Source organism: Carettochelys insculpta, chromosome 6, assembly GCF_033958435.1.
Source record: "Carettochelys insculpta isolate YL-2023 chromosome 6, ASM3395843v1, whole genome shotgun sequence".
Classification (NCBI taxonomy): Eukaryota; Metazoa; Chordata; order Testudines; family Carettochelyidae; genus Carettochelys; species Carettochelys insculpta.
This window is the reverse complement of record NC_134142.1, coordinates 21,344,652-21,361,142: the sequence shown is the minus strand read 5'-3', so window position 1 is coordinate 21,361,142 and position 16,491 is coordinate 21,344,652. Positions and strand designations below refer to the sequence as shown.

The 16,491-nt window shown below is 39.6% G+C and overlaps 2 protein-coding genes across 5 annotated transcripts in view; one reads left to right on the top strand and one right to left on the bottom strand.

The window, feature by feature from the left end:
* Window positions 1-824: 824 nt before the first annotated feature.
* On the bottom strand, window positions 825-6,938 carry BAG5 (BAG cochaperone 5). The gene is made up of 2 exons (XM_074998703.1): window positions 6,677-6,938; window positions 825-5,437 (listed from the first exon to the last, which is right to left on the bottom strand). Exon 2 carries the CDS (start codon window positions 5,407-5,409, stop codon window positions 4,057-4,059), a length of 1,353 nt encoding a protein of 450 aa, XP_074854804.1. The 5' UTR covers window positions 5,410-5,437; window positions 6,677-6,938; the 3' UTR covers window positions 825-4,056.
* A 76-nt stretch (window positions 6,939-7,014) lies between these two features.
* COA8 (cytochrome c oxidase assembly factor 8) overlaps window positions 7,015-16,491 on the top strand; it is a 55,304-nt gene continuing 45,827 nt past the window's right edge. For all 4 annotated transcript variants that reach the window (XM_074996430.1, XM_074996431.1, XM_074996432.1 and 1 more), the window contains exons 1-3: window positions 7,015-7,153; window positions 12,033-12,230; window positions 12,929-12,992. In XM_074996430.1, coding sequence (XP_074852531.1) covers window positions 7,037-7,153; window positions 12,033-12,230; window positions 12,929-12,992 — 379 coding nt within the window. In that variant the 5' untranslated portion in view covers window positions 7,015-7,036. The remainder of the gene's footprint in view (window positions 7,154-12,032; window positions 12,231-12,928; window positions 12,993-16,491) is intronic.

Here is a 16,491-nt window from a genome sequence, read left to right as displayed (position 1 = left end):
ACACATGCAGCTCCAAGCTGCTGGCAACCTTAACAAATCTAATCATAACCTGTTTTTGGGTCCCTACCCATAGACTAGGAATCCCTGGTATAGCCAGTGCCTCATTAGACCATTGCCTTGTCTTTTCCAGTGTCTAGTACCAGATGCTTCAGTAATGGGTAGTGGATATTGTGAAATAAACTTTGCATGGGATGTATTTCTTTCTACACATTAGTTAGAGATTAGTGAAGAATTAATATGCCATCCTAAAAGTATGCTAAATTGTTAGGTGCCAGGATACTTTACAGCAGTGAGTTTCACAGATTGTTGTTGGCCTTCAAAGTCACTGGATGCTCCTTTGTCTTTGTAGTTTTTAAAAAAGTAAATAGTGACTAATTTACCTTTCTTATCCTACTCATTTGTGTTCCTCTGTCATGTCTACTTCACTAAACTAACATTCTTATACATCCAGTTCCTCTTCCTACAGGGTCTTTCTAAGCTGTTAGAAATTTTTATCACCTGAGCCTCCTTATTTCCATGGGTTAGTTTTTCTTTTTTTAAAAACAGGAAGTTAATTAAAACTGAATATATTTTCAGTGGATGAGTACCATTAAAACACACAGTAGTTATTTCAGTATTGTTTAACTACATCTTACTATTTTTAAAGCCACCATTTTATGCTTGACTGTTTTTTTTTTTATTTGTTCACTCTTTCCCACATGGGCGTCACTGTGATTGTATAATATGTTATTACCTTGTACAGTACAAGACAATCAAAAGAGAACCAAAAATAAGACTTCATTGAGAGGTATCCACAGAAATACAGTGCAAATTAAAAGTTATTTTATTGTTTTTTGTGCAGTCTGGGTAATATTGCAATCAGAAGAAACAAGATTTAACAGGGAGATGAATGAATCTCACAGTTTTGAATTTTAAAATGTAGTTTCTTTACTACTGAGCTGTCAGGGAAAGCAGTTTTATTCTGATTATTAGCATTCAAAAATTAAGAACAGACAATAGGCTAGAACATGAAAGTCAACAGCAACAAAATAGTTTATTAATTAAATATATAATAAAACATTTAACCTTGAACTTGTACCAATGCAGTATAATGCATACATAAATTTAGACATACACATTGTAAAGAAGATTCATGTACAATCATTAGTTACAAACTTTTCCATTAAGCATACTTGAAAAAAACCTCAACAAACTCCACTAAGCTAGAAAGGAGGGAAAAAATGATTGTGTGTTGCCACAAAATTGAGACTAGGATACTTCAAATCAAACTTGCTCACAAATCAATATAATCAGCAAACAAGTATCATGATTTATAACCTTTTAAAAACAAAACATAAAATATATCAATTCTTTTCCTTTGCTTCACACAAAAACCTATATATTCCATTTACTAATAGAAATGTAGGGTTTTTTGAGTTTACTCTTTTACACCTTGCTGGATAGTTAATTGCCAGAAAGCAGACATGTTCCCTAGCCATGTTGTACACAAAACAAAAATTACATTCTTCATCACAGAAACAGGATTCCGTAAAATCCATGCACACTTATTTTTTTTGGTTTAGCTTATGTAGTTTACTATTCATGCACAGACTGCTTACAAATACTGCACCAGAGTAGGAACTCCACAAATCTTAAATGCTGCATATTTAACCCACGAGCAGAGGATTGTTAAAAATGCAAAAAGCCAAGTTCACATAATGTTAGTATGAGAATCTATTGAGTCAATCAATCATTATTCAATCATTCAGATGCGTTTGCCTTTTTAGCAATTCAGCCTTTCACAAAAGCTGAGATAAGCAAATCTTAAATAGAAAAAAAATAAACTCTTCACCGCTTTCCTGAAAAATTCAGAAATGCTAAAAGCTTCAGATGACTTACAGAAGAATATGAATGTTTTGTTTTTTAAACCAGGGCTGTACATCTAAACATTGAAGAGACCAGACAATAACAATTATCATAATTAAATTACAGTAACGATCACAGGAATTAAATACAAACACTATCCAATTGTTACATGTCATGAAAATTGCAAATGTATATTAGGAATTAGAGCTATGATTTAAGTATTTTGCAAATTTTGCAAATTTTCAAAACAAACTTTATAAGCATGAGCAAAACCCTTACTAATAAATTAGTTTTAGCTAACAAAACAAGAAATGCCAAAATAGATTGAAATTACAGTTCAACTTAGCAGATGTGATTAAAGAGAGAGAGCAGGGATGGGTACAGGTAAGGCCCTGCATGAACTGAAACAAAGAATGCATCATCAGTATTGGGCTATGACTTATGGACTACAATTAATTAAAAAAATCTTTAATTTGCAAAGAAGTCAACAGCAGAACAAAAAAAAATGTTAATCAAAATAATCACCCTTTGAAATTATATAGCTATTTTCATCCAGAGATTTCAAAACAATTTTTAAAAGGTGAGTAAACATTATTATCCCCTTCTTACAATCTGCAGCACTGGCTGGCTTGTCCAAGGTCACTAAGCAAGTCATTGTGTGGGGAGTTGGAAACAGAACCCACACTTCCTAAGTGCAAGTTGTACTCTCAGACTGACCCCTAAAACATCTTTAATTTTATACACATTAAAGGTGAATTGTAAATACAAAAATCCAGTTGATAAACATGACTAAATGCAGCATGCTGCCATTAGATAGAGTTCCTGTATCTAAAGTAGTATAACTTGAGGGTATTGTTAAAAGGCACTTGTCTCACAAAATATTTTGTTTTCTTTAATTAATGTGTTAATATATGTCCAATATTTATTGTAGTCAGTGTAACATCTGAAATGATTTACACTTGCTAAAATATTGCAAATAAATAACTAACTATCTATAAAGCAATAATTTACAAAGCTAACATGAAAGGAGCTATGTGGGAAACAGCCACATTTAAACACATTTTGGGACCCATTTTGGGCCAGAACAGCATTCTGTGTGATACCAAATATGTACAATTGTAGAAATATAATTTATATTGGCAGCTAAATTCCTGTATCTACAAAAGAAGAGGAAAGCAAATGCAGAAATACAATCAGGTTTATTTAGCAAGTTGCAAGCTAGCTTAACTGCTACTGCATTGCAGGATGAGGTATCACACCATTAATAGGCCTTTTCTGAGTCTTATGTCTGAGATCACATGACCAGTATGAAATACAACATACAAATTATGAACAAATTTACATGGTTAAATCAAAAGTACTGACTGACAAGTTATTTTAATGTGATTTCCATTCTCACAGAGTGTTGAGAAAGCTCATCAAATCCAGATCAAATAACTCAGTTATAATACTACGAAACATAATTCAGTACAGTTTTCAGGGATTTATGGATGGCAGTAAAATTATGCTAAAAAACTCATTTAGCTAATCAATGCCTGTCTCTCATATCTCATAGCTACCTTCTAATAGGAGACACCCTGAATTTGAGGAACTCCTTCCTAGATGCCAAGTGCCACAAGGAAATGCTCACAACCAGTCATTCTGTATTATAATACTGTTGCATTGTAAAACCTAAAACCCAAAACACAGTTAGATGAAATGGATGGAACCCAATCAAACACACATGAAAAGCCAACTTTGTTTGTATTTAATCTTTTGATTAGAACAATACATTAGAAATGTGTCCAGGCTGCTGTCAAGTTGATGGATCTAACCTTGCACTTAGCCAATAACCTTAAGTTCCCAGTCTTCTTTTATTGGTTTTTCCAGTACTCTATTTTTGCAGGAAGTTCCCGCACCTTTGAGAAAAGTGCACTCTTTAAAAAACAGTTTGACCAAATATTACAGACTCTGACACTTATGAAATTCCTCAAAAGAATCTCTCTCCCACACAACATGGTAACCTAAATTGAACAAAACTATGTACTGACAATTGTCATGGAGAGTAGGTGAAAGCATAGGATAGTTGCCATGTAGTCATACCAACTATTTACACAACCTCCACAACTCAATATAAAAACACAACTTTTAATCATGGGTTGTTCCTGGGAGCTATCAGTCTACATAAAGTGCAAAAAAGAAAAGCAATATCTAACATGAGGCCATTGTTTCCTAGTACTCCCACTCATCCGTTTTCATGTCTAGATAATAAAGAATATTCTGTGCAAGTTTTACTGCCTGCTTTCTGGCAACTTTAGATCGCTCATCTCCTTGTGGATCAACAGCATCAAGTGCCAAAAGTTGCTTAGTGAGGAGCTCTTCTAGTCTCATGTAGTTCTTATCAGTTCTGTTTCCATCAAAGGAGAACACTTCCCTCTGAATCTCAGACAAGTGGCCAAGAACACTCCAGACTGCCTTATGGGATTGGTGTTCCACAACAGTTTGTTCACCATACATTTTCCTTTTTTCAAGTGCTTCCTTTAAATCAATATATGTTATGAGAGTCTGTACTTCTATCACTGCTCTTCTCCTGGCTTCCCTGATACATGGATTCTTTCCTGGACTCACTTCATCCAGCTGGGCAATTAAACCTTGCAATTCTGCCTTAGATCCCAAGTATAAATCAGAAGCGTTTTCCGCCCTGAAAAGTAAAGAATTAACTTCTTTCATTTTTTTGCGGATCTCTTCTATTTTTAAAATGGACTGATTTTGTGCCAAGTCATAAGCATGAGCAGAGTCTGCTTCCTCTTCCAAATCCAGATATTTCTGTAATTTATTGATCTCTTCCACCACTTCTTTTCTGTAATTTCTTATTTCTGTGTGGCCACTAACATCCAATGCATCCAAATCAGCAATCAGACCAGTAAGCACGCAGGATAAATGCCTGCAAGTCTCATTATTATTTACTCCCATTAAGACTGCAATAAGCGTACCCCGAGCCTTGTTCACATCACACATAATAGAGTTAATTTTTGAGACTGAAGGATGTGCATCACTTGAGAGTGGCAGGGAAGGTTGCTGCTTTATACAGCTTTCTATAATCTCTTGAACTGCACACACTTTTGTCAGAGTGCGATACCTTGCCTTCCGTAGTGAGATTTTTCCTCCAGTTTTCACTTGAGTGAGTCTCAGTACAATATCCTGAATACCTTCTTCAAATGCATCGGTTATACAGTTGCCACCTTTGTAAAATGGTGTGATCTCACGTTCCACCAGTGCTTGAGCTTCCTTATATATGGCCTCTATTTCCAGTCTGTGTGGATGGTTTGCATTCTGCTCCAATTCCTTGAGTAGTCTCTCTGTTTCCTGGGCTGCTCGTTTTCTGGCTTGCTGAATATCCCCTTTTCCTTCAGTATCTACAGAATCTATTTCAAAAAGCTGTTTAGTCAGAGTCCTCTCCAGTTTCTTGTAATCCCTGTCAGAAGACAGACCACTGAAAATCACTACCTGCTGTTCAATATCTCTGACTTCCTTCTGAATTTCTTGCAGCCTTTTGATAGAAGGATGTTGGTTACCCATATCCATTATCTTATTTCCTCCAGTTCCAACAGAGCTACAAATGAGGCAAGAATAAGAGCTATGACTTACAAAATTTTAAGCAAACATTTCATATTTTAACAACTTTTATAAAGCCTCAGAGCATTTTAAAATATGTAATAAACTTACGTTACCTAAAAAGCTACAGAGAACTTACTACTGTAAGTTAAAAATGTTTGAGCCACAGCTTCAAAACACACAGTATTTCCCTGTTCTTGTATACATCTCTCTCTAATCCTGTCTGCAAGTTCCTTCCTATTCAATTACACACACTTTTGAGTTTACAGCTTGAAGTCTTTATTTACTTCCCGAGCTATAACAATCACATTCAATGCAGAACAAATTGGTTAAGTCAGTAATGAAGAAAATTAGGGAGCCAATTTCAAATTCTTAATATAGTGGAATATATACATCAGTGTAACTGATATACACACCTTTCCCAATCACTTGCATTATTCAAAACAAGGATCATAAACTGTTGAGACAACTAATACCCTATCTACCTCCAGCAATCCTCACTGGCCTCCTCCCCCAAACCCCTTCCACATCTCATCCAGCGTCCTTCACCTACACCCCAGCCCTTCACTAATCGCTTTCATTCTTCACCTTTCCTCGCTCTTCCCAGCCTACGGAAGGCCCCCTCACCTTGCAGTAGCACCTCTCCCTCAAGCAGTGTCCACAACCATCCCCAGCACTGCATAGGATGTGGGTGCGGAGATGGCCCTTAGGTCCCTAGCCCCCACCGGAGCCGCACAGCTCCGGATGACCGCACGGCGCCTACCCCAGCCAGCAGCCTTGGAGGAAAACAATCTCCTGGTGCAGGCCCCGATGCCCCACCCCGCCCCGGAGCCCGGACTCGCTACATCCCTGCAGAAGGGGCCCGGAGCCGCCGGGCAGTGTCACCCCGCCGCCAGCAGGAGATGACTTCACAATGGGGGGCGTCCCGAGGGAACGGAGAGCGACTGCAGGAGCCCGGGGTGCGGCAGCGAGCGGGAATCCCGCTCCGGGGCCACAGGTGGCTGAGAGCCCCCGTCCCGATTACATCAACCCTCCATCCCCGGCGGAGATCCCGCCTCCCTCCACCTGTCTCCGGGCAGCCCAGCCCTCCCACGCCCCACCATCCAGCCCGCCTTCCCTCCAGCCCTCTCCCCCAGCAGCCCGGGTCGCCGACCCCCACGCAGCTTCCCCAAGCAGCTCAGCCCCCCGACCCAGGCAGCCTCGTCTCTGCTCTTCCCCGCAGCGGCCGCCCCCTCACCTGGCTCAGCAGACGCTGTTCTCCCCACACAGAGCCCGGCCCCTCCGCCTCGCCTCTCCACTCCACTCCACTCCACTCCACGGCCAGCTGTCAGCAGCCCACGGGCCAAACAGGGGCTAACTCGAGCCTAGGACCCCCGTCCCGACCTCAGCCGGCGGGGGCCGTAGGGAGCAGAGCGGCCTGAGCTGCCCAGCCCAGACACCGACCAAGACGCTCAAGCCCCGGCTGCCACCCGCTGCCGCGAGTTCCTGGAGGCAGGAGCTTGCGCCGCCTGCCGTATCGCAGGCAGAAGTTTGGGGCGGCCTCTCCTTGCGACATGGCCGTAAAGCTCCGCGACCAGGCTGGCGGGCCTGAGGCGCGATGGCTGCCGCAGGGCGCCTGTGGCTGGGCACACGCTGCTGCTCCTCTCGAGCCGGGGGCGGCGCGGGGCGCCTGGCCGCTGAGGGAGCCGAGCGAGGGCAGGAGCCGGAGAGCCGGGTAATCGGTCGAGGGGCGGTGGGGAAGGTCCGCGTTTGGAGGGAGGGTGGGTCGGTGGGGGAGCCTGGCTTGCCTGGGCTGTGTTGCTTACGGACTATAACCGAGGGTTTGAAATAGTGGCGTCGTTGGTTGTTGAGAACAGGTCGTTAGGCACATGCAGGGACGGCCTGAATACCGGTTTGTCCCGCTTCAGTGTGGGCCTGTATAAGGCGAAGACCCCTAGAGATCTCCGCCTGCTCTGTGTAGGTGTTGGTGGAAAAAACACAAAGTTAGTATCCTTAAAGCAGATCAGCCACACCATCGTGGGTTCATTCAGCTGCACATCTACCAATATAATTTATGCCATCACTTGCCAGCAATGCCCCTCTGCTATATACATCGGATAAACTGGACAGGCTCTATGTAAAAATAAATGCACACAAATCAGATATCAGAAATGGCAATATACAAAAACCCGTAGGAGAGCACTTCAATCTCCTGGGCCACACAGTAGCAGACTTAAAAGTAGCTATCCTACAGCAAAGACATTTCAGGACCAGACTCCAAAGAGAAATTGCTGAGCTACAATTCATCTGCAAATTCGATGCCCTCAGCTCAGGCTTAAACAAAGACTGCGAATGGCTGGCTAAATACAGAAGCAGCTTCCCCTCCCTTGGTGTTCACACCTCCAGATCAACTGCTGGTAGTAAGCCTCACCCTTTCTGACTGAGCTAACCTTGTTATCCCCAGCCTTGCTCTGGCTTATTTATACCTGGCCCTGCAGATTTCCAAGACCAGCATCTGATGAAGTGAGTCTGTGCTCACGAAAGCTCATGCTTAAAACTTTTCTGTTAGTCTATAAGATGCCACAGGACCCTTTGTTGCTGTTACAGATCCAGACGAACACGGCTACGCCTCCGATACTATCCTTAAAGCAGATACTCTTAAATCAAGCTGTAGTAAGTCCTGAAGCTACACCTTCCCGACACTTTTCAACACCTTCCTGACTTTGCTTATCAGGACATTTCCGTTGTTGGGGGAAATATTTTTCCACTGGTGTGTGTATATTTTGAATGCAATGTTTACTTACATTGCTGTTAAAGCTCTAAGTCTTCCAACTATATTTATGTGATAAACCAAATTTAGACAATTAATTACTACATTATCACATAAGTAGCATCTAGAGTTTGAGAATCTCCATGCAATCCGAATTTCCTCAGTGTAGCAAAATTAGAGAAACAAAGATCTCGGTGTTGATGCTACAAGACCTTGGGATTAGAATTTTTTTAAGCACAGTCCAGGAATTACCTTTTCACTCACCTCTCTAAATAAAGAATGTCCAGATTAGACCCAGTCTTGTAAGTATTTATATGTGTACTTAATTTTATGCATTGTGCATAGTTTCACTGAAGTCACTGAAACTGCATGCAGAGTGAACTACATATGGCAGTGGTGGACCACTTGCAGCCCACCTGGGTTCTGTGTGTGGCCCACAAGATATTTTGTTTGCTATTGCCCACGTGCAGTTGCCAGATTTGGCTGACAAATATCAGAGGGGTAGCTGAGTTAGTCTGTATCTTCAAAAACGTCCAAAATATCTGTTAGTCTATAACGTTCAATAGGACTTCAGGTTGGCTGGTCTCTGTCCATGTCATTGTTTCCTACCAGTATTACTAAAATGACACATGCGTAAAGCAAAGGCATGTGAAGTCAGGTGTGTGCAGGTTGCTCTCAACATTGACTGTGAGAGTTATACCCTTCCTTGGCATCCAAAGTGCTGCTATGGTTCAGCTGGCACACCCTGCAAATTCCAGGTATGCCAGTGTACCTAGCAAAACTACGCTGTCCTGGGAGATTGTCTTTTTTACAACTCACACAGCATGCTCATGAGCCCAGGTTGTCCATTGCTGACATATGGTCACTGGTTCACCTGCCTATGAGATACAACTAAGATGAATTATAAATACAGAAATAGGAATGTGGTGTTATTTAATAAGCTTTAAAAGGGACAAAGTTAACCTTCAAAATGTTGGCAGTGATAATAAACAGTAATTTGTATTTCTCTAGTGCCTTGCCTTTCATTGGAGTGCTTTACATACTTAAGAATGCCTTTCTAACATAAATATTGTAATTTTTGTAGATTGGGAAACTGTAATAGAGAGAAGGTAGGTCCAAAATCAAAAAGTGACTTATTAACAGAGTATGTTAGCAGCTTGGAATTCTCCCTACCCCACCCACAACAAACCACTTGTTAGTACTTCCCTTTGTGCATTCTTATAAACATACACACAAGCAGAGAATAAACTGTAAAGAGAACTGAAAAAGAAAGTGTCCTCACCTTGGTAGCACAGTGCACTGATTTGAATCAACTCCATTTAGATTGCTGATTTAAATAACAATTTAAATTACCAAGAAAAAAAATCACTGAAATAAATCATTTTCCCAGTGATACTTCTTCACATATTTCTTAAACAGTGGTGCAAATCTGATTACGTAACAATGTCAGTTTGCCACTCAGTACAGCATTTTACAACATCTGAGAGGGTGTACTGTATACTTGGTGTAAAGTTTTTGGAAAACTTGATTTTTATTAACTTAGGAAATAGTTTGCATAATTGTCATTACCTCTGTCAAGTTGCAGGTGCCCCAGTACTGCATTAGGAATGGTGAGAACTTAATCACACACAAACACAACAGCACTTATAGTTTATTAAGCTAAATCTTAAATGTTACATGGGTGTTTCTGATTTGCAGTTGCAGCAGTCCCCTGAGTAGCCAGCTCACAGCTGTCCTTAAATGCTTTTTTTCTTTTTTAATTTTCAAATTTTATTAACTCTAATAAACTAGTCCTCAGAACACTAGATTTTTGGTGTCCTTAAAACTTCTACAACCAGTTCTCATCTTCCCTACTCCCACTGCCATTTGGATTCACAGACTGAAACAGGAATAAAAAGTTTCCTGCTTTTTATAACTCCCAGTCAATTTCTTAGCTGTTGTGAATAATGCCCATTATGAAGATATTCTCTGGGTGCCTGCAGAAGAAGCTACTGCTGTGAAAAATTGGCTTAATAACTGAAGGAACTCTATTTTAAGGTTCCTGGCTAATGTTTCCCACTAATACACAGGAGTGACTTTGTTCACATCATCACAATTAAACATGTACTGGATGGTTTCACTCCAGCCCTGAGATTTATTATGACTGACATAACTGAGCAGTGATTTTGAGATGCCTATGCCATAGCAGCAGCATCTTCAGAAGTTAGACATCTATACTTTTTTATTTGGGATTAAGAATGTTCACAAAAAATTAGGTGGAGTTAGTGTTTAATTCATTTGCTGCTTTATTGCCTGCAGTTTAACTGTCTGGTGAGGGTTTTTTGCCTTTTTTTTTTCTCAATGTTTCTTGAAGTGTCTTACAAATTTTAACAATATGAGCAATGCAGCAACAATATCTTTCTAGTTTGTTTAAGGCTATGGATAATAGGTTTCATTATACTCTACATTTCTCTTTAATCCAATGTTAGATACTTGGGATGAGATACGTCCATATATTTAATCATGGTTTGCTTCACAAAGTTTTATGAGAATGGGTTATTTCTTCCTAAGTTGTTCAAACAATTAACCATAGAATTCCATTAAACATTTTGAGGGAGAATTGTTTGGATCCTCCTGCTCTCTTCAGTGAAGGTGAAACAAAATTGTTCTTAGGGAAGTATTTTCTGACTTCAGCAATATTTTCTTTTATTCCTGGAGAAGATGTGTATAATTCTTTGGCTAAAAAAATGAATTAGCCACATTAGCCACTGCAGCCACATATTATTAAGGAATATATTTCTGTTTCTTTTAAGTCTCTACTCATCTTTGTTACATTTGCAGCATAGGCTGTGATGAAGTTGTGCATGCGTCAGTTGAATTATTTTTTACAGTTTATTACAGCTTTCACTACCACTTCTTTTAATTCTTCTGCTCTGTGGGCATTTCTCAATGTATCTGTTATTTCTGAAAGATATGCAGTCCCATCTCCTTTTTTTTTATCTAGAGAACAGATTTCTTCAAAATCGTCACACTTAGAGTTGCTCTAGGGCCCAGAAGAAATGCTCGTTTTTCTTTGGCAGATGTGTAGCAATATATAGGAAGCTGACTGTGTGCTGAATAATGTCTTCCCTTTTACTTTGTTGCCTCCTTTCTTTCCTGTATATTTCTCTCTGTTTTAAGACTGTGTCGTAACTAATTCCTCTCCCGTGCTTAGCCCAACTACACCACAACATGAGCACAGAACAAAAACCATCCTATCTAGCCTTTAGACATGTTACTTTACACATTACTTTTTAGTCTGCAGAGAAACAGAAATTGGAAGCTCAGAGGTTTTGGTGCTCCAGAGCTGGTAATTAGGCTGCATACACTAGAGCCATTAATCTATTTTTATGCGATTAAGTGAAGGGGTAGCATGATTTTTATGAGATGTAATTGTAATGGTGATTTTTAAATGAGAAATTTGGGTATTTTATTTTTTATTTTTAAAATACAAAATCGATTGATTTAAAAAAATATTTTAAATCATTTTTTATCTATCCTGCTCAACAGTCTCATATGCTACCATCAGATACATTAATAAACCAGAATGTCCATTACATGACTAAATGAAAGTGTGATCTGAGGGGTTCTTTGGTCTGTGTCCATGATTGTGTCTCAAAGTCACTTGTGCATCTCTGACATTGATAAACATATAAAGTTGTTATTGATGTAAAGTGAAATCAAGTTAACCTGAACTCTCAGAACTTTTAAGTTGTCATGTTTATATTTTAAGGTTAGACTCAACTGTGGGAAACATTTTATTACACTTTTTTAAAAAAATACTGTGCAAAAAATTTTTTAAAGAGTTAAATGCATTTTTTTTCAGGCTTCAGGTTTCTGCCCTCCAGCATGTTCTTGCAATGATTGGATTGGTCCTCCTGATAGACATTCAAACCTCCGACCAATAGTATTTCATATTCCTAAAAATGAATCGCCACTGGAACAAAGACTTAGGAAATTGAGACAGGAAACTCAAGTTTGGAACCAACAATTCTGGGCAAGTCAGAATGTATCATTCAGAAAGGTGAGCACGTAGATGAGGTACTAAGCCACTTGGTGGTGGTGCTGAATTTCCTTTAGAATTGGTGGCGTTAGTAGCTGATACAAAACAGGATTCTCTTAGGCTAGGATGTGAAAGATTTTTCACAGTCACATTATATAGTGATGTTGATCCATGATCATTTTGTATTAGGTAGTTGTTCAGAAGAGCTGAGAGCACTACAATTATTTATTTTACCTGTATAAAATAAAATTATTAAATTAGCTTGTCAGTACTGAGGAGTGCATTTAAAGAAGAGATTCAAAGCTAAAGAGTTTGTACATTACTGTTGCTTGAGGATGTGTAAAAAGATAAACTTTTTATACTCTTTTGCTCCTTGTTTTTAAAATTTAGAAATATATGGTTGTGACTGTTATCTTTTCTGGAGGATCTGCAAAGTTAGATTTTTAGCTAGAAAAAGTAGCAGAAAATTTTTTAAAAATTCTATTAAATAATTATTTTAAAATGCTTAAGATCTTCCAGTTAACTGGTTATTGGTTTAAGTAGAAAACACTATAGTCATTGTCTGATATGTGTGCGCGTGCGTGTGCGTGTGCATGCGCATGCGCACACACACACACATATATATGTATATATATAGCTCAGGTTCCTGAAACTTCATCAGTAAAGTAGCTGATTTGAAGGAAAAAATATCTTAAATTATAATATTAAACATGTTTTAGGGAAAAGAAGAATTCATTCACTCAAGATTGAAGGCTAAAGGTCTGGAAGTGAGAGATGAAACAGGTTAGTGTTCTCATTGTTTTTACAATTTAAAATAATTTGTAAAGTGGAAGGTTTTGATTAGCTTAAAGTTTTCACCAGATAATTCAGACTATTTTAAAAAGAGCAAATCCTGGCACTGCTTCCATGATTGCCAGGAATCACTTGGCAGCAATGCCAGTCCAGTCCTGTGGCACAAGAAGACAGGGTTGGTTGGAATTTGAAAGGCTGGGCAAGGGATGTGGCAGACTGCTCATCTCTACTGTAGCTCTTTGTACAGTGGTGCCTGTGGTATCAGAGAATCTGCTGTTGCATAGCTCTTCATATTCTGCATCACTCCCAGGGGTGGGGTACGCTGTGGGGCTAGAGGCTCTTGTGGTCTTAGAGGCTGCATTAGCTTAAGTGTAGTGACTCTATAACTGTTCTGTGTCTTAGGGGAAGACTTCTGTCCTCTTGCACACTGATCCAGAAATCTAGTTGATCTGAGTGTTGGAGAGTTTGTCCCTAAGTGCATATTGTGCTTGGGTTGATGTTCTTATGCTAGTGGAGAGACAGGTTCTAGCTCCAGTCCACAAGGCTTATACAATTCCTATAGTACGGTAGAATCTTCCAAGTTATGAACTGACCAGGCAACAACCACAAGTTAGAATGGGAAGTACAGTCAAACTACAGCAGAGATGACAAAAAAACGAAAACGTAAAACAGTGCTATGTTATGTGCACTACTAAAAGAAGGAGAGAGGAAAAAAATTGACAAGGAAACTTGTTTCTGTGCTTGTTTCATTTAATACAGTTAAAAGAAGCATGCTTTTCCTGCTTATAAAATTTCAATGTCAGTGTTTGGTTGTAAACGTTTAAAACACCAATCATAACATTTTGTTCAGAGTTATGAAAAACCTCCATTCATGAGGGTATTTGTTATTCTGAGGTTCTACTGTATATATTCTTGAAGAGGAAGCCAACTTCTGAGGGAAGAGGAGTGGCTCACCAAGCTTCCTTGCCTGAACAGTTACTGGAAAGTATCTGACTCTTGAATTTTTGTGAGATGTAACTAAAAATAAAATATTCATAATGTGGTGGTACTAAGTGCTTTATTCATGTCTGAAGAAGATAAATTCATAGTTTTAAGGGGAAGACGGGACTATTAAATCTTTAGTGTGATGGCTGTCTACCACAGGCCATAAAAATTTACCCGTTACCCCATATTAATCTCAGTAACTTTTTGTTTAATAAACTGTCTAAATTATTAAATTCTGCCTTTACAAGAAACAAAGTGGCCAATCTTGCATTGCCATGTTATTTTTCACGTTCACTTTTTCTTTTTTTTTTTTAAAGTTTAGTCAGAATTTAGAAGAATGGGGAAGATAGTAAATTTATGCAATCCTTGGAACTCTTCCACAAGCATAGTTGCACTGCGTATAAGAGTTGGAGCAAATATTTTTCTACACCATAATTTAATCACAATGAAGGATTGTGCAGAAGAAAAATAATGCTTATGTGCATCCACAATGTATTTATTTGCAAGTTGCTGTTAAAGTCTCAGACGACTGAGTGCAGTAGAATAATGGAATCTATATTATTCTGTTACCAATCACTTCAGTCCTAGAGAATAGTTACTGAGGGAATATTGTGTGTAATCCACAATGGAAAAGAACCTGAGACTAACTGTTAATAATAAACACTATAACATTATAAGAATGGCAGATAAGAGATTTCTGAGAACTATGAAGTGAATTAACCTCCACCACAAACTTTTTCAGTTAAGTGGGAAGCTTTCAAATTAGTTTACTCTGTATTCATCACAAGTCTGCTCTGAAATACTGTAGATTATAGTAATAATGTCAAATAATACTTCACATTTCTATGGTTTCTTTCATGTGGAGATTTTAAAATGGTTTATAGACTAACAAATTTAATACTTCTGTCATGTAGATAAGTATGGTCTACTTTTTATAGATGATGAAACCTCTCTGCACATCAGGCTATGTCTGCACTAGAGCATAAAATCAATTTTAAGGCACGTAGCTCAATTTTACGATGTGACTGTCTTCACTGCGAATATCGTTAGGTTGATTTTAATGGGCACTAAGGTCAACTTTCTTGCCTTGCCCCTCTGATGCAGTGTAATGCCAAGTTCAAATTTAAAATGTCAAATTAGGGCACATGTGGAAACAGGGTTACTTGATTTTATCAGCCTCCAGAGGTATCCCACAATGACCTGAATGTGTCCATTCTGGCCTCTGTCACCTCCACTACTGTCCAGGTGTGCAGGAAGTAGGAAATGGGAAGCCCAGTAATTTGAATTCATTTTCTTTCTGGGCTGCGTGATGATCACATCTAGTTGTGATTTATCAGGATCTCAGAAGATCCCCAGCATGAAGCCATCAGGAGAACCAGGATCTCATTTCGGCTGGTGGAGTAACCCCTACCCCACCACACCATATGGTGGCTGGGCTGTGGAGACCATGCTTGTAGACAGTGGCATGTCCTGACCTGTACAGGGTGAAGGCTTCTTCCCTGCACAGGATTTAGCAGGAGAGGCCAAGAAACTTCTTTTCTGCGTTTCACATTTCCACAGGGCAGTCTCTCCCCACCTGTCCCAGGTGCCATGTGACTGGCAGTCGAGCCCCCACCACACCACGTGGCAGCTGTGGAGTGCGGCCCGTGCTTCCAGAGAGCAGCTTGTCCTGCCCTGTGCAGGGTGAAGGCTTCTTCCCTATGGGAAACTTGTTTTCTTTGCTTCACATTTTGTGGGGTTCATTCTTACCAGCATCAACCTCTGGAATATACACCATGTGCCTGGGGGCAGGCCCTGGGCCACAAACGTTTTACAGGGCTGGTGCCTCCCAAGGTGCCAGTACTCTCCCTTCCCAAATCGTAGAATCATAGAACACTAGAACTGGAAGGGATCTCAAGGAGTCATTGAGTCCAGTTCCCTGCCCTCTTGGCAGGACCAAATGCCATCTAGACCATCCCTGATAGGTGTCTATCTAACCTGTTCTTAATATTTCCAGTGATGGAGATTCCACAACCTCCCTAGGTAACTTATTCTAGTGTTTAACCACCCTGACAGTTAGGAAGTTCTTCCCAGTATCTAATCTAAACCTCACTTGCTGCAGTTTAAGACCATTGATCCTTGTCCTATCATCAGAGGCCAAGGAGAACAATTTTTCTCCTTCCTCCTTGTAACCCTCTTTGAGGTATTTGAAAACCGCTATCATGTCCTCTCTAAGTCTTCTCTTTTCTAAACTAAACAAGCCCAGTTCTTTCAGTCTTCTCTCATAGCTCATGTTCTCTAGTCCTTTAATCATTCTTGTTGCTCTTCTTTGGACCTTCTCCAATTTCTCCACATCTCTTTTTGAAATGTGGTGCCCAGAACCAGTTTGTCCAGATCATTTTGAATTGTGAACCTATTCTTCAAAACAGTTGCAACTCGTCCAAGCTTGGTATCATCTGCAAACTTAATAAGCATACTCTCTATGCCAGCATTTAAATTGTTGATGACAATATTGAATAGAACTGAT